This window comes from Ptychodera flava, chromosome 13 (assembly GCF_041260155.1).
Source record: "Ptychodera flava strain L36383 chromosome 13, AS_Pfla_20210202, whole genome shotgun sequence".
Taxonomy (NCBI): Eukaryota; Metazoa; Hemichordata; class Enteropneusta; family Ptychoderidae; genus Ptychodera; species Ptychodera flava.
The window spans coordinates 37,454,878-37,473,296 of record NC_091940.1 but is presented as its reverse complement, the minus strand read 5'-3'; the positions used below and the strand labels follow the sequence as shown (position 1 = coordinate 37,473,296).

The 18,419-nt window shown below is 36.5% G+C and overlaps 1 protein-coding gene across 20 annotated transcripts in view; it reads left to right on the top strand.

Annotated features, from left to right (window-relative positions):
* LOC139148365 (piezo-type mechanosensitive ion channel component 2-like) overlaps nt 1-18,419 on the top strand; it is a 103,345-nt gene that overhangs the window by 72,425 nt on the left and 12,501 nt on the right. For 7 of the 20 annotated variants that reach the window (XM_070719779.1, XM_070719772.1, XM_070719774.1 and 4 more), the window contains 14 exons: nt 1,057-1,323; nt 2,310-2,482; nt 3,275-3,456; nt 4,054-4,086; nt 7,895-7,963; nt 9,136-9,418; nt 10,540-10,728; nt 11,194-11,392; nt 13,061-13,142; nt 13,616-13,764; nt 14,512-14,725; nt 15,241-15,399; nt 15,967-16,114; nt 17,202-17,390. In XM_070719779.1, the coding sequence (XP_070575880.1) occupies nt 1,057-1,323; nt 2,310-2,482; nt 3,275-3,456; nt 4,054-4,086; nt 7,895-7,963; nt 9,136-9,418; nt 10,540-10,728; nt 11,194-11,392; nt 13,061-13,142; nt 13,616-13,691 (1,553 nt within the window). In that variant the 3' untranslated portion in view covers nt 13,692-13,764; nt 14,512-14,725; nt 15,241-15,399; nt 15,967-16,114; nt 17,202-17,390. The remainder of the gene's footprint in view (nt 1-1,056; nt 1,324-2,309; nt 2,483-3,274; nt 3,457-4,053; nt 4,087-7,894; nt 7,964-9,135; nt 9,419-10,539; nt 10,729-11,193; nt 11,393-13,060; nt 13,143-13,615; nt 13,765-14,511; nt 14,726-15,240; nt 15,400-15,966; nt 16,115-17,201; nt 17,391-18,419) is intronic. The other 13 variants (XM_070719781.1, XM_070719786.1, XM_070719791.1 and 10 more) reach the window with 9 other exon arrangements.

Sequence of the window (18,419 nt, the reverse complement as noted above, 5' to 3'; positions counted from 1 at the left end):
CCATAAATATCCATCTCTAATAAAATTCATTTTTACAATTCCTTGAACTTTTCTATAAATGCTTTGCAGAGAAGTCAAGTATTTGTGCAGCTTTATGAAAAACTATTTATTGCAAATTTGCTGTAAGTTTATACAGAGTTTAATTGAATCTGATGAAAAGAACACAAAGAAAATTTGCAGCAAATAGTTTACAGCAAATTGCAGTTAATTTACTGATGTTTAAGGAAGACTAAATTTGATGAAATGTACGGTCAGCATGGACAGAAAATTGAACGAGTTCTGCATGTTTGTCTCAAATTACACAAGATCATAATTTCAAACCATTAGTATATCAGCTCAAATGGAAATTATGATTGATCCTGTACAATTTCTTTGTCAGAGAGTCATTGATTTAAACCTAATCACATAAAAATTACTGGTGAATCAAACAACGATACTACACCTGCAGTTTATTAGGATTGATAAATATCCTTCTTTGCTTTATGTTGGTTATCTTTACAACCATGTTGCAGTATTAGTCATGGTTACTAATTTTGTAGGACTTGTCCTACTTTAAATCAGAAATGTGTTGTATGTATTGATTTAGTTAAAGGGACAAAGTCAAAAATGGATAAACGGTCATGACCATTTATTCATTTTTGCAATGGTTTGTTTCATGTATCGTGTCTACAACCGGGTTCAAATATATGCATGGTCACCTTTTCATTCAGTATCTTCTAACATGTCAAACAATATAAGTAGTATCTCGTATCAAACAAATTCATGAAAAATGGCCGACTTTGTCCCTTAAACATTTTGGTTTCATAATCTTGTTGGTGTATTTGTATAGCATATCACAGCTCTATGTTATAATTATTATAATATCTATGGCTGTCAGAGATGAAACTCCGCTATCGCATGGAATTTTGTTTCCTGCCGGCAGGATGCGTAAGATTGTTATTGATTGTATACTTCTGTTTATTTTTTGTTCTATGCCATTATGCATGGATCATTTCCCACCATTTTCATGATTTTTTTTTCCTGCATATGTTTGTTTCGTGTAATGCATGTTTGTAGATGGTTATATTCGCTACGAGGACATACCTCTTTTCACAGAATACACTCACGATTCATCATCAGCACCTGTCAGTCCATCCTCACCAACATCTCCAAAATCATTGCCCACACCTCCCATGTCACCAACAATAGATGACAAAGACACGGTTGATGGAGCAACAGCTTCCAAACCAAAGACTGAAACAGATATAGATGCAGTGTGTCCTGAGGAGGGACAAGAAGAAGAGGAAGGAACTAGACCAGAAGAGCCAGAGAAGAAAAAAGAAGGTAGTCATTATTCCGTGAAGCGGGAATGTAGCATATGAGAGTTATAATTAGCCAATGAATTATGCAAAATCTATCAACTGTCAGCGACTTAAAATGTAGTTCTCTCGTCTCTGTTTATTCTGTTATTCATTACTGTGGTGAAGTTTGTGTGCAATGTACGATATCAGGCATGAATATGAAAGTGCTTCATGAAATTTTCAGTGGATGAGGAGGGGTCACAGTCCGAAAATTGCAACAACTGGTAATTGAACCACCTTTGTTTAGAGGTGGGGATTTAGCCAAGTGGTTTTGACTGCTGATGTTTCTTCACTAGGTAACTAAATACCATACTTTGTGGGTTTGATTGTCTGTGTATCAAGTTATTGACTAGATATCATAGTGCGGCACAGTGCTCATGTCAGCTCTACACATGTAGTACATGTGCATGTGTATATCATTGATATTTACATGTAAATTAAAGACCGTGAATTGGGAAATTGATCTTTTGTAAGTTTATTACTTTACACAGAATGTTTTCTAATTTTTAAATTTTTCAAAAACATTTTGAAGATGTTCATAACATGCCAGCCAATTTACTGTCAATGATTCCATTACAGGTAGGAGTGTCTTTGTTGTCAGGAAGTCATATTGTGTTTAGAAATCATGTTCACATTGTAGAAATCATGACATTACATTGAACAGATCTTGCATGAAAGCATCGTATGTGATGAAAGTCTCATAAAAATTGTCAGTATTGCATTATGTTGCATTATGTATCATGCTGAGTACACGTCAGATTTTATCTTGGGTATCTTTTTCTTCTTTTAATGACATTCGCACAAGATTGCAACCATGTTGAATGATATTCTTGTACATTAGATGACATGTCATAGGACAAAAAATTGTATGATATTCCCATTTTATACTCTAATTAGTATTTATTTATTTATTTATTTATACTCTAATTAGTATTTATTTATTTATTTATTTATTTTAACTCATATCAGATACTCTATGGGACAAGTTCTGTAATACAATTACCGTTGGATGGCTGATCTATCTGAGGTTTGTGGATGCCGTCATAGAATGGCTTTTCACAATATCTGCCAATTACCGTCATGTGGCAAATCAACTGAAGAGATACAGAGCAGAAATGAGACAGAAGAAGGACAATCAGCAGGTATTGTTGGATAGAGAATTATCAATCATGTTTTAAGTTATATAGGAATATTCTTGATGAGATTCAACAGAGAACATTATTTTCATGATTTAAAATTGAATAATGAAATGAATGGAGTCACGTTTGCAAGGTTTGAATTAGATTGGTACCACACATACAACAACTGGTATACCAAAGTGAGGAATATTTCCTTTTTAAGCTGAATGAAGGATTGTATAACAACAGATTAAAATGAATAGATTTGAAACCATTGCTATAATAGCAGAGCTGGAAAGCTTGTAAAAATTGAAATGACTTCAAGTGAAAATTGTAGTTTTGGATTATTACCCTTTTTGTAGCAAGGTTGATGAGAAAATTATTCAATTACAAATGTAATTTTTAAGGTTGAGTGATTGTAAAAGTTGCATTTATCGGTCAGATGTCTTGTTTGATGCTTGTGTAAGTTTTCCAAATAAAAATAACCCATTAAACAGCTGGCATTGTCAGGTTCTACAGATAGGCGCATCCATTAGAAGTGATGTTAGAAATATAGCATAGTTAAGAGATGCATAAATTGTTGCAATGGTTATAAGGGAAAGTCAATTTGCTTTTGAATTTTCAATTTCTTAACTTTTTGTTTGTGTCAATCGAGTAAAATTATAAACTTTTCTTAAGTCATCCATATACCAATAACTTAGAAATTTTCTTTAGAACACTGTTGAGTCAGTGGCACATCAACTCGGCCGTAGAGGGCGCTCTGGTTATTTCGTTACAGTTGTTTGTTCAATGTTTTCTGGTTAATCTGTCTTCCAGGACCAGGATGATCAGAGTGGTGTTATACAGCTGTCAGTGGAAGATGAGACAGCAGCCCGTCAGCCCAGTACGTCTGACAAAGATGATGCAGCAAGTGCAGAGTTAACCATTGTACCTCTGAAAAGTGAAGATGATGAAGAACGCAAACCAGAAGATGACTCAAAGTCAAGGTCACAAGAAGGGTCAGTATCAAGATTGTGTAGATGTATTTCACTAGAAGTACTGTCCCCATGTATCACACTGTCTGACATGCATTCACTGTTTCCATCACTCTCTTTTGATACTTTAACTGTCAAAATTTCTGCCAGATCATAACTTTAATTCAAATTTCATCCTTCTATGATGTGTATATGACAGTGTGGTTGTACTTTTAAATTAACAATGTCAAATGTTTTGTTAACTATGAAACAACATACAATTTTTGTTGCCTACAAAACAAACAACTGAACACAGAAAGAAAACAAAACAAATGGGGAAACTAGAACAAATATACATGCCCAATACACCAATCATTTAACAGTAGAACGTTAGAGTAACAGGACAGCAATGTGTATTTATGTATGTTGATCCTTTGGTGATACCTTTCAGTTTTCAGTCAAAGTCATCTATCCATCTATCTATCTATCTAGACACTGCCATGATAGTTGTGGCACAATACATCTTATGCCCTTGTTGGTTTTGCCATAAGTTGTGCAGGCAACTGTACTCCTGTATCATCATGATGGTCCTTAATCATTTCTCTCTCTCTTTCTTGCCGCTGATTTATTCCTGTTGTCCAGTCTGTCAGTCCCATCATCTGTTCCCATTGTCCGGTATGTCCATCCCATCATCTATTTCTGTTGTCCAGTCTGTCCATCCCATCATCTGTTTCTGTTGTCCAACCTATCTGTCCCATCATCTGTTCCCATCGTCCAGTCTGTCCATCCCATCATCTGTTTCTGTTGTCCAACCACAGGGCGTTGTCTACATGTCCGTCCCCAGGGGTGGGTAGGTGGGGTGGGTGGTTTCGTTGTATCGCTAATAAAGATATATTCTACCAACCTTTGTGTTTCGGTCTTAACTTAGCACTGCCCTTGACAATCTTGCGTATACGTTTTATCACATGCTGCGTCTATTATCTGATGAGTTTGAGTGCCTAATTAGCCAAAGTAATCAAGGGTAAATTACTAATCTGTGGACGCTGTCACTAGATTATCACCGGATTAATTTTGACAAAGTCAACAACGAACGCACCAGCAAGGTATAACTGAAGAAGGGGCGAAAACTCTCAAAAGCCGTGTCCAGAGGTGGTCCGTAAACTAGTGGACACTTTATATTCATGTATTCAGAAACAAACAGAAGGCAAAACAAACTTCAATATTCATTTGTAAACGAATAGGTCGGAAAGGAGGACCTCCCATGAATAAGGAATACGTGGTATGTGTTCAACACACCTTGGTAACGTATCGGAGATGTGTTTATACTCTTCCTGCTGGCCCGGCAAAAACCACGTTGGTCGATGTGCTTATAACACCGCATCGAACTGAATATTGAAAAATTCCGTGTTAGTCGAGAACAAGAACGGAAAAGACTTTATTAACTCGACGTTCGAGCTCGCCTTCAACTTGTCCAGTTTATCAACTGCGTTCTTGCAATACGTACACTTTTGTATTAGTCTTCTTTTTCAAATAACAAAAGACATGTTGTACATACGACCGATTGTGTGCTCTGCAGTACAAGTAGTGTAATGTTGTGGGTTGGTGACTACGTGCCTGCAGATTTTATACACCGCGGTATTTTGCTTTGAATTTTTCAATTGACCCCATGTGCTAAGTTAAAACACAAACAAGAAGGCCGAGTGTTCTCTCTGCAAATCAAGAAGCATTTCGAACACGAACTATTCGGATATCTTGACCTCAACATTACCATGGATGTAACATCCATGACATTACTAGCTACGCAGCTCGAAAGTTATGCTCGGAAACAGGACGGGAACATTAGTCAAAGCCGGATTTTGCATGGAAAGCATGCAATGTACTGTATACTGCTGCTTATGCTCCCTTGGGTCTGAGACTCCCGCCCTCTCGGCCATAAACGTCATTGAGCTGCCAAGAATATGATAGTGCAGTCGCGTGAATCTGTGTATATTTTGATACATTATTTTATCAATCCTTATACTCAACTACCTAACGCATCAAACAAGGGTCATGTCAGGTTCTTAGGACGTTCTCCAAAAGACATATAATCGATTAGTGTCGCGGAATGATTTTCACCAGGTTTGACGTTTCAGAACTAATAAATAACTGGTCGTCAGTGTGTCTTCGCATATCAAATCGACAAGTGTATTAGTAACCTTGAGGGATCACATCCTTCACGGTAAAATTGTTTTTATACAAAACACATTTTCGAGAAAGCTGACGTGCAAGGGAAAGACATAGCAACTGAGTCCGACGGAGGCACAAAAAACAGTGCATTTGCATTTGTGTCCGATGTACACATCTCTGTTATTCCATTCTATCAGTCGACGAAGCCTACGTCAAATTGTAGTGAACTCTGAGCAAAGTCCCACATAACATGTAAAGACGAGAGGGTGGCCATATGATGATGGATTGCATAAACTTCGAAGTCTAACATCCTTAACTGTAAAGCTGCGGTTTTTATACAAAAAACACATTTTTGGTAAAGCGAATGTGCGAGGGAAAGACAGGGAAAGACACCGTGATCGCGCGACTGAGTCCGACAGCGGCGCAAGAAGTGTTTTCCCCGACAGTCAGACATATACAGTATGCTATATCATGCATTTCTAAAGCGGTGTCCAAACGTTGACATAAAAAGATATGTCCAAAAGGTTTTGATTATATATAGTTATTACATTGCTAGGCAGGGTTTCACGCGGGTTCAAAAACTGACATAAAAAGATATGGTGTCCGAAAAAATTCGTTTTATTCAGCTGACTGATTTATCGTCTTTGCTATGGCCTAAACATCTCCTTTTCGTTCGACAAGACCGTGACATCAATATCCTTCCAACGTATAGATCAACCTGGTTGAGTATTTATACTGTGCTTCCAATGTGTCTTCGCAGCTTTCATCTCGTCTTGAAACGAATAAGCATATATAAGGCATGAAAATACTTTTGCCGACTAGTCAGTTTTTATGTAACAAGCGGCGAGTTTCCTCCCCCAAACGATGACCGGCTGTAGTCAAAAACACATAGATTGTCATGTCCGTGTTTATAAACACCGATGAGCTTGACCCTCGATCCCAAAGCATGTTGGCTAATTTGTTTACCTCTATCGATCATGTGGGCTTAAACTAAACATTTCTAAGGTCAAAGGTTTCTAGTTCCGGCTTCCGGTCTGACGGACCACATCGGGACACTGACTCCACCACTTTGATTAGTGTTCTATTGCTCAAAGAAGCAACCGACGAAGGCATAAATTTGCCTGTCCCCGTTTAAACATGTCAGAAAACTGTGACGTTCGAAAAATTAGGAAATGTTTATGTAAAGTAGAATTCTGTGAATACGGCTTTTGAGAGTTTCAGCCCTTTCTTCAGTTATACCTTGCTGGTGCGTTCGTTGTTGACTTTGTCAAATTTAATCCGGTGATAATCTGGTGAGAGCGTCCACAGATTAGTAATTTACCCTTGATTACTTTGGCTAATTAGGCACTCAAACTCATCAGATAATAGACGCAGCATGTTGATAAAACGTATACGCAAGATTGTCAAGGGCAGTGCTAAGTTAAGACCGAAACACCAAAGGTTGGTAGAATATATCTTTATTAGCGATACAACGAAACACCTACCCACCCCTGGGGACGGACATTTAGACAACGCCCTGTGGTCCAACCTATCTGTCCCATCATATGTTTCTGTTGTCCAGCCTATCTGTCCCATCATCTGTTCCCATTGTCCGGTATGTCCATCCCATCATCTATTTCTGTTGTCCAGTCTGTCTATCCCATCATCTGTTCCTGTTGTCCAACCTATCTGTCCCATTGTCTGTTCCCATCGTCCAGTCTGTCCATCCCATCATCTGTTTCTGTTGTCCAGCCTATCCGTCCCATTGTCTGTTCCCATTGTCCAGTCTGTCCGTCCTATCATCTATTCCCATTGTCCAGTCTGTCTGTCCCATCATCTGTTTCTGTTGTCCAGTCTATCCGTCCCATTGTCTGTTCCCATTGTCCAGTCTGTCCGTCCTATCATCTATTCCCATTGTCCAGTCTGTCCGTCCTATCATCTATTCCCATTGTCCAGTCTGTCTGTCCTATCATCTGTCTCTTTACTTATCTTTTTACCTGTGACATCTACTCTGTTGAGTCAAATCTGACAAAGTTTTGTCACAATATCATAATAGTAACAAACACTGATATTTTCTATTTTCATATGCTGAAAATATCACCAAAATTGACAATGATATTGATCATAGTGGCAGTCTTGTACATTTTTGTTTTCTTTCATCTTGTGAGTTTGTCTTCAGTCAGTGTAATCTTGTCTTCAGTGTACATGTATAAAGCTGTCATGTGTTGTGTAGCATTCTGTTCTGGTCCATCTGAGTTCAGTTATGTCAATTTTTTTAAACATGATTTTGTTTGTTTCGATGCATCTCTCAATCCTGCTCATTGTAAATTTCATTCAGAACTGGTGATATTGTTCCTAAGAAGGAACAAAAACTTCGCATAATACCACCTGTACATCCACCACACAGGTAGGTTACTCAGAACAGTCCTTGCAGCTTTCAAAGGTTATGAAGACTAGTGGTGAATGCGCCATGCTAGTACTATAGGCCTTGTTATCCTGTACTAACACTGGCTGGGAAAACAAAGTTATGCACTGCACATTCTTCTTGATAGAATATGCGGTAGTCTCATGCATGTAAAGTGCACATTCATTCATCTTGCATGCACCAAAGAGGATTGCCACACGCACAGAATCATAATTTAACAACTTTCTCTTCATATGTAATGTTTCTCCACAGTGATATGAAATAAGTCCTTGAGACTTATTACCTTATAGGAAATTCTTACTGCAATACAATTTGTCACAATAAAGCATGATAACCTGTGAACTTGTGATAAGACTTTTTTACAATCTTTTGATACCATTGTGCAACAAGGATATTTGTGAATAATCCTACTCTGAGATAAGTGACAACTACCAGTCTCAGATCAAGTAGTTACACTCATGTATCCAAGCTGCCTACTAATTCTAATGATAGTCAGTGGGTATGAATCTCACATAGCTGTGAAAGACAATAAACCTTTGACTGCTATAGAGTTACTACAGAGGCTTCTTCAGAAATGATTGACTGAGACAGTAATGGTAGGGTACATGACTTAAATTAATCCATGTCTGTACCGGTATTTGCTCATTTTCCTTGACTTTTGAACAATCATGCAGAATTTCTATATCTATGCCGACAGCTTTCTCATGCTACTCACTGGTAGATTGATAAAGTAACCATCGTTTGGCTTATCAACACTAACTTTGTATGTGACTCGACAACAATTAAATTTCTGTCTCTGCGGGAATGCAATGAATAAAAATACAGTATTGTAGCTGAGTTCCAGAGAGCAGACAAGACATTGCAGTAAATATATTGTATACATACTAAACATTAATATTGTCAATGCAACAGTCATTTGATTGCCCTGAAAATGAAAACAAATTTTCATTGTGATAGGTATAGGGAAACTGACATTTCAAGATTTCTGCACTTTTATAATGCATGACTACAAAGCACAAGTAAGTATAAAACCTTCACTTTTCATCATAACACTGAAATAAAATGAAAATAAAGAGATTTTCAAAGGAATCATTTTAAAATGACAGGATTTGAACATATAATGCTGAGAGTCAGTTGTTTTTTTTTCTTTACAGTTCTGAGGAATTTGAATATGTTGGTGACGACATCACAGATGACATGACTGGCGACAAAAGTGAACGTCGTAAAATGTCCAGACCAGTTCGGCTGCTCTTTGCTTTGTTGTACGTCCTTATTTCCCAGTCACAGCTGGTCTGTTACTTTCTAATGATACTGAGTCAAATAGTGGAGGCCAGTCTGCTATCCCTGCCATACCCAATATCAGTATTCCTATGGGCCATGCTGACTGTGCCAAGACCAACCAAGAGGTATTGGATATGTGCTATTTCATACACAGAGGTGAGTCCTGCTGTCTCATTTGGAACAGTTTCCCATGTTATGTCCGTTGATGTTAATTCCATTGACGTTAATTAAGCAGTAAGGTTTAGCAAGTTAACTCATTGAACTTTATCTGTTTAATACATATGATGAAAATGTGCTTTGTTTGTGATGAAAAAGCAGCTGAATTCTTTAAATAACTTTATGTATGTAAGGAAACAAATCAGTCTATTAGAAAATACTCTATATTACCAGTTGAATCCCACTGGTACAGTATGTAAAATATTGAAACAATTTCATCTTCATAAATGCAATTTTAATATCTGTATTGCTATGATCGTCTCAGCAGTCATCAATATTTCTGTCTTCAGCGGTTCATGAACTTCACAACTTCCCAAGTATTGGATCCATGTTCTCAATAATCATACAGCACTGGGTAGGCTTACTCAAAGCTTAAATATTGCAGTGCACACAACATGTATAGCAACTGCACTGTTATTCAGTTATATAAGATCAAAAGAACTGCTTGATAGCAATATAAACACATCTTAAGTATGTATATAGGAATACTTGTATGTGTGTTTGTAGATCTATTGCTCAGAGCTTGGCATTATAGCATTCATCTATATATACCGGTATATATATATATATATATAGAGAGAGAGAGAGAGAGAGAGAGAGAGAGAGAGAGAGAGAGACTGACTTTTTCATTTCTGATTGTGAAACTTTAACCACCAGAAATAAAATTAGGTGGCAATTGAGTCTAAAAATCTGGTAGCAATGTGCAGTGTACATTACTATGGATAAATAATATTTCCACGGCATTCAGTCAGTGTTCTTAGTATGATAGCGAGTCATAAGCTACAAGCTTCTCATTTGGCAAATTTATTCAGTCTTTTAGCCATGACCAAAACGTTTGAGTCACACAAATAAAAATTTGTAACTTGTTTCAATATCTTACAACTTTTTATTGTTAGCTTTTAATATAGTGTCTAATATTGTTGTTTGTTTAATTGCAACCTCCTCAAAGGTATGGTGGAAATTAGTGGCAAAAATTTACCACCACTAGCTAGAGTTTTTGGTGGCAGATTGATACAAATTTTGGGTTTCACATATTCTTATGGTCATCTCCACCTTCACAGATTGTTGTTCTGGTCAAATTCTTCTTTCAATTTGGATTTTGGCCATGGGCAACCCTTGATACAGACATTGAACAGCTTGAGGATCCTTTCTGGTGGCCAAGAGTAATTGGTATTGATCGCCGTGACAACTATGCTGTCTATGACCTAGCAATATTGCTGGCACTGTTCTTCCATAGATCTGTCCTCAAGGTAAATTAATCTGCAGTTATCTTCTAGATTTCTACTTAAACAGCTGTAGTACTACCATACTTTGAAAATTGGCCACAATATCAGGATTTTAGTGAAGCTGAGAAGGAAGGAAGAAAGATATCATTCTGGATCATGAGAAAATAATGGGATGGGACCAGACTCAATTAGCTTATAGCTATTTTTCTGGTTCCATATTTGCCTTTTTCCCATTTTAGTCTTTGTAATATTGAACTTGTAAGTCAAAGATTTCAAATAGGCAATAAAATGAATGAATGAATGAATGAATAGGTTTTGTAATTGTCTGCTATTGAGAAATTATCAATCGTAGAACACAGATATGGAAGAATGCAGATACATAAGTTTCTACATTTGTTCATTTTGAAATAGTTTGTTTCATAAAAAAGAAAATATCTTGTGAAATATTGATGTCTTGATTTTTATCAATTTTTATGAATGTTGTTGTAGTCACATGGTCTATGGAAAGACGGCAGTCGAGAAGATGAGTCCGAGAAAACAAAACCAGGTGCAGATGTTGATACCGGTAGTGCGTCAGGTGAAATTGAAGATACTTCCAGAGATGCTGCAGCTAGCATTGGTGAAAGTGAGGGGAAAGATTTAGCAATAACAGAGACAGACGGGCAAGGCTTGTCAATACAAAAAGGAGGTAAGAGATAAACCCATAGATAGCTACTTAAAAATGACTTCAGCAGTTAAACAACTTGAAAATAACAAGTTGCTTTCCACATAACATCTGCTTGACTCAAGCAAATTGTAAATTGTAATGCCTTATTTAACTTCCATGGGAACCAACTGAAATTTGCAACACTTGATTGTATTTTCAATCATGGGATTTAAAATTTGTTAGGAACATTTACTGTAATTAAACTTGGTTATTATTCATTGTTGTTTTCATCTTACTGTTACATACACAAAGTTCTGGACAATATGTGGAATTTTTGTAAAACTTGATATAAAACTTCTGGTTTTTACTGAAATATAATAACATCTTTCTTGACAAATATTTCAGTTTTGTTATATTTTCAACTGTTTTAGTCTCATTTACAAACTGAAGCCATTTCACTTTTTGTTTTGTTTTCATCTGGTATCTGTTAATCTGTTCTGAACAAAATACAGAAATACTGAAGACAAACCTACTCTTTTGCAGTGCAACATTGATGTGATTGCAATGTCAACATTGACAGTGATTGCAATGTCAACATTGACAGTCTTTGCACTGTCAACATTGACAGTGATTGCAATGTTAACATTGTGATTGCAATGTTAACATTGACAGTGATTGCAATGTCAACATTGACAGTGATTGCAATGTCAACATTGACAGTGATTGCAATGTCAACATTGACTGTGATTGCAATGTCAACATTGACAGTGATTGCAATGTCAACATTGACAGTGATTGCAATGTCAACATTGACAGTGATTGCAATGTCAACATTGACAGTGATTGCAATGTCAACATTGACATTGATTGCAATGTCAACATTGACTGTGATTGCAATGTCAACATTGACTGTGATTGCAATGTCAACATTGACTGTGATTGCAATGTCAACATTGACTGTGATTGCAATGTCAACATTGACAGTGATTGCAATGTTAACATTGACTGTGATTGCAATGTTAACATTGACTGTGATTGCAATGTTAACATTGACAGTGATTGCAATGTTAACATTGACTGTGATTGCAATGTCAACATTGACTGTGATTGCAATGTTACATTGACTGTGATTGCAATGTTCACTTTGACTGTGATTGCAATGTTAACATTGACAGTGATTGCACTGTCAACATTGACAGTGATTGCAATGTCAACATTGACTGTGATTGCAATGTCAACATTGACAGTGATTGCAATGTCAACATTGATATTGATTGCAATGTTAACATTGACGGTGATTGCAATGTCAACATTGACTGTGATTGCAATGTCAACATTGACAGTGATTGCACTGTCAACATTGACTGTAATTACAATGTCAACATTAACTGTGATTGCAAAGTTAACATTGATAGTGACTGCAACGTTAACATTGACCGTGATTTCAATTTCCAAATTGATATTGATTGCAATGTCAACATTGGCAGTGTTTGCAATGTCAACATTGACTGTGATTGTACTGTCACTATTAGCAGTGATTGCAATGCCTACATTGACCTTGATAGCAATGTCAACATTGACTGTGACTGCAATGTCAACATTGACAGTGATTGCAATGTCAACATTGACAGTGATTGCAATGTCAACATTGACAGTGATTGCAATGTCAACATTGACAGTGATTGCAATGTCAATATTAATCTCTTTCAGAATATGATACTGTAGCACAAAGAGAGGAAGATGCAGTGACGATGACAGATGAAGAAGTTGATGAAGTCATACAGCAGTCATGGTAAGATGACATTGCCACATAGCATGCATGATGTAAATCTAATAAAGCTGTCAACAAGGTTGTAACCACCATCAAACTCTACCTTTTCACCACCATGGTTTGGCCCTCTTTATCAACTGTGATTACAGACATGTTCACATGGCACTTCGGGTGAACAGGTTACAGATACAGAAATTATGTTGTTACTCATTTGATGTTGCTAACTCTAGGGATACACATTCTGCAAGACCTGAAACCTCTCCCCAGATCTACCTTTACATTTTGTATCAATGATTACAGAAGTTTCAATCAAATGGACAACTTATTCAGGATTAGGAGCATTTTTAATTAACACTTTTCAGTTAAAAATGACATCCAATTGTCATCAGAGATATGTTCTTCTTCCAAAAATAAGGTATAGTTGGTTACAAACCAGTGGATGTCCTTAACTTGTATTATTTACTCCAACTTTGTAATTTTCTATTTTCAACCAGGCTGGGTGCGCTGTTCAAACCATTCAAAGAATTCTACTATCAGATGACAGATACTCACATACAGTGCTGTTATTGATGTCTATGTTTTGATGTTCCTCTGTGATCTCATCTGTTTCCTTATAACAGTCTTTGCCTGGTGGTCATTTGGGGTAAGGAACATCATATACCTTTACAGAGTCAGATTTTGACAAACATCATTGCTTGATTCAGGATTCAAGAACTCTACAACGTGTGGAGCGGTCAAAGTCAAGAAAAACAACCAACCATTGAATCACTCTTTTTGAGAGTGGGGATTTGGCCGAGCGGTTCTGTCTGTTGCCTCTCCACTAGGCGACTGGATGCCATATGTTGTGAGTTCGAACCCGGTTGAAAACTAGCCGTATTACCATAACATGTACAAATGGCTTGCTTTAAATTCAAAGAATCTCATGTTCAGTTGATGCTGTTTTGCTCTATTGAGTTTGACCTGCCTTTCTAAGGTAGTATGCGCCTCGAAAATGAAAGATTTGAACTTTTGCAACTATACCCTTACCAAATAAAGAATAAAAACCAGGGGTCACCATGCAAAGTTTGGTACCAGAGTAATAAAGTACGTAATATTTACAGATATTTAAAATTCAAAATGGCTGCAATCCCTGTGTTAACTCTATGGAGAAAAATAAAATTTAGATTTTCAAAAAAGAAGATGGCAAAATTTTTTCTTACTCCAAGAGTTTCAAAATTAGTGGTACATCAGAAAAGTATTGAAAAAATTTCAGTCTGAATATCTGTTTCAACTTTCATAAGTGAATGTTTTATGCCATTATATTTGGGAAATTATATTGCAAATCAAGTGTAAATTCATTAATTTACAAAATGTCATGCTAATTAATATTTGTTTTTATTCATATTTGTAGCAAAGTGCACGGCAGGACAACGTGACAGTATTACTTGAACAGGATCGTTTACCACTGGCGTCAGTAATGCTATGGTTGGTACAGTTTGCTCTCATAGTCATCGACAGAGGACTCTATCTTCGCAAGAATATTTTTGGCAAATTTGTGTTCTTGATTGTACTTGTCATCGCTGTACATGTTGGTTATTTTTCCTTCTGCCATACATCACAAAACGGTAAGTAACATTTCATAAAATTTTCCCTCATTTCATGATATTTTTGTTCTCGGAAAAAAAACAAAAAAGTTGAAATCTCCTTCTTCGTTTCTCACAGTAACTTTAAAGAATTACAACTTCCAAAGTGACCTCAGGAAAAATCACTGCCGTATTATTTCTTAAAACTCTGCAGTTTCAAGCCATGCATCTCTCCAAATACATCATGACAATGAATATTAATTTCATGAATTCCTTATAATATACTCATCGGTCAAATTGTGTTGTGACAGAAAGTAAATACATTCTACTACACTTTATTTTCAACCATCTCACACTAGAAATCTGATGCAATTATGTTGTCTTCTAGGCGTAGATGAACCTAAATACAGAGAGAAAATATGGGGAAAGAATGAAAGCAGTAATGCCTTGAGCCTCTCTGAAGGTGATATTGAAGGCAGCATCGAGATCAGAATCAAGGATATGTTTCTTGTGAATCAAGATTTTAGGTTCTAAATGCTTGTGTTATTCCTCAACAGATTGTTTGTGGACAACACACCAGCTCAGCTGTGGTATTTCTTCAAGTGTATATACTTTGGTTTGTCTGCGTATCAAATAAGATCTGGATACCCAACCAGGATTCTTGGTAATTTCCTCACCAAGAAGTACAATTACGTAAATCTCTTCCTATTCAAAGGGTAAGTCACTTCTGCAGTGGCCGTCATTCTTTGAGATGGATTCTTTTTCTGAAATTCAGTTTGGACTAATCGTCATAATTGTTCATTCAGAGTCCAGGACAAGCTTCAGAGAACTTATAGTACAAGGACATCATCCACATGAAATCAATGATGCTGTTGTCTCAAAATCAAAGCTAGTTTATCAATGTATCTTAAAATTTACAACTAAATCCATCAAGCTTTGTCAGAATTTCCAACCACATAAATCCACCTATGTTTCAGCTTACATTCAATCCTAATCCCCTTTATGCAATTCAGTGATATTGGCCATTTTACTCCCAAATATAGTTAGAGCTCAATTCAGATTGGTTGAACAAATCAAAGAGGGCAAATTCTGCCAAAATGACATACAATCACACATTCAAAGATGACTTTACAGCTAAATCAAGTCTTTTCTAAGAATTGTGTGATTGACTTTTCACCACATGTTTTCCATGTATTTCACATGACAGAACAGATTACATGATAGTTGATTCAGAGTGATTGAGAGAAACATTTGTCACATACTTACTACTTTTGGTGTTTCAGATTCTGTCTAATACCATTCCTATTGGAATTGAGAATTTTAATGGATTGGACGTGGACCGACACAACATTATCTCTCTCTCACTGGATGAAAATTGAGGACATTTATAACAATGTCTATGAAATCAAGTGCTGGAGAAAAGGAGAAAAAGTAAGTATTTACTTTCTCTCATCAGTTCTCTGGATCAAAAATACTTGATGTACTTATATATACAAACCATATTTATGCATCAATCATTATCAAGTTGGTGCACAGCATGTTCCTACCATCTTCCTTTTAGTTTCAGAGATTGTATGTTAGAAACACCTGATCATGATGCACTCTTATCCTACCAAGTTCATATATCATCATCAGGTCAAGTTGGTTAAAACCAGTGAGGCATAACATAACATGTTCCATATGTTGCATTTAAACAAGAACTTTAACATTTGAAGGACCTGAAAACACAGATATTGTAAACATGATTTTTACTGTTAAAACCTGTTACAACATAACATGCCAAGTAGGTGAAAATACTAGAGATTTGGCTCATACTGCTTCTCACAGATGTGCAGGTATGGGGTTAATGTGTTTAGTGGTCAATGGAAAGAAGTTTTTGAATTTGGTGTGCTTTAAGCCTGCCGCACACGAGAGAAATTAGCTGAGCAAAATTTCATTCACTGAGAAAAACCAGGCATATGTACACACGTCTATGGGGGCATAGATGTCGAGTGGAATAAACCGATCACAAGTGACTGTGGCTTGACCTATCTTTCTAATGCGTACAGCAGCCTTTGCCGTGTATTGAACCACAAGTGACTGCGTTTTAAATGCTACGGGCGGTCATTTTGCACTGTCATGTGATCTCAACACGCGCGCTTTAGTAAAAAAGAAATGAGGAAAGTGACTTTCTCCAGCGCACACGGTGAGGAATTTGCCTCGAGAGGCAAAAAACATCAAACAGGTTGGATATTTTGCTCAATACTCGCGACGACAAAAAAGTCTCGAAAAAACGACCGCACACGAGGGTAAACTAGCTGAGCAAATAGCCTCGAATGAAATTTGCTCAGCTAATTTCTCTCGTGTGTGGCAGGCTTTATTTGTAATATTCAAAATCTCAGTCATTAGTTGACAAGAAAATTGAAGCTTCCATCGTTGTAAAGGAACTTTGATAGAATGCCATAACTTTATTTCCTTGAGTCTCATCACAAGTCTATCACTCTATCAGTTTATTCATTATTATTTATTTTTATTTCAGGATTACCCGACACCTCGAGGTCAGAAGAAAGGAAAAGTATCCAAGTACAGTGTTGGTTTACTGTTACTGGTGTTGCTCATCTTAATCATCTGGTTCCCATTGATTTATTTCTCACTTATAATAGACACCACCAGCGTTCCAAATCCTCCCGTTGATTGCACTGTAAATATACAGATAGATGGATATGAGGTAAGTGATTCTTATATCAGCCGTGGAACATACCAATTGAGTGATTATCTGCATATTTTCAGCACTTTCCAACAGTTCCTATGTCTTGAGTTTGTCATTGTTGTAAAGGAACACATACATGTATTTTAACAAGAACTTTAACATTTGAAGGCCCCTGAAAACACCGATACTGAAAGTGTGGACTCGGCATCATACCTAGATGTATTGTTTGAAATTAGACATAATACACTATATACTAAGCTGTATGACAAAAGAGACAATTTCAATTTTGAAATCATAAACTTTCCCTTTTTGTCAAGCAATATACCATCATCTCCAGCTTATGGTGTGTATATTTCACAACTCCTCAGCTACAGTAGAGCATGCCATTCATATTAGTCCAGTCAATCTACGAGATTTGGCACCTAACCCACCACAAATTGCAACATTTTTTTTCTTCAGAATGCATTTCAGAGAGGTACCCCGAACAACATATTAAAAGTTTACTCGAATCCACCTTGGGGAAATATGCCTAATTTGCATAAATCAAATATGGCGGCCAACTATCCGACAAAATAACATAATTGGCCATATATCACATGTTAAACAAGCTATTTCAGTGATTTCAAAGTCTGACACTAGTTATTTGGCTCAGGGAATCATTTTGGAGGTATAATGTTTCATATAGGCACTTCACTAATTTGCATAATTCCAATATGGCGGCCAGCATTCCTACAAAAGATATTTTCGGTCATATACCACGTATTAAACCAGCTATTTCAGTGATTTCAAAGTTAAAAGTATATTTGTTTGGCATGGACAAACGATTTTTGAGATGCAATGATTTCCATAGGTACTTCGTTAATTTGCATAAATCCAATATGGTGGTCAACATACCTACAAAGGACATTTTCTGTCATATACCACGTATTAACCCTTTGAGCGCCGGTCTATTTTAACTTTATAAAATGTACCACAGTCATTTTATCAGCTATTTTGCCAAAATTTTGATAAAAAACTGTAGCTGATGAAAAATGATATCCATTTGGT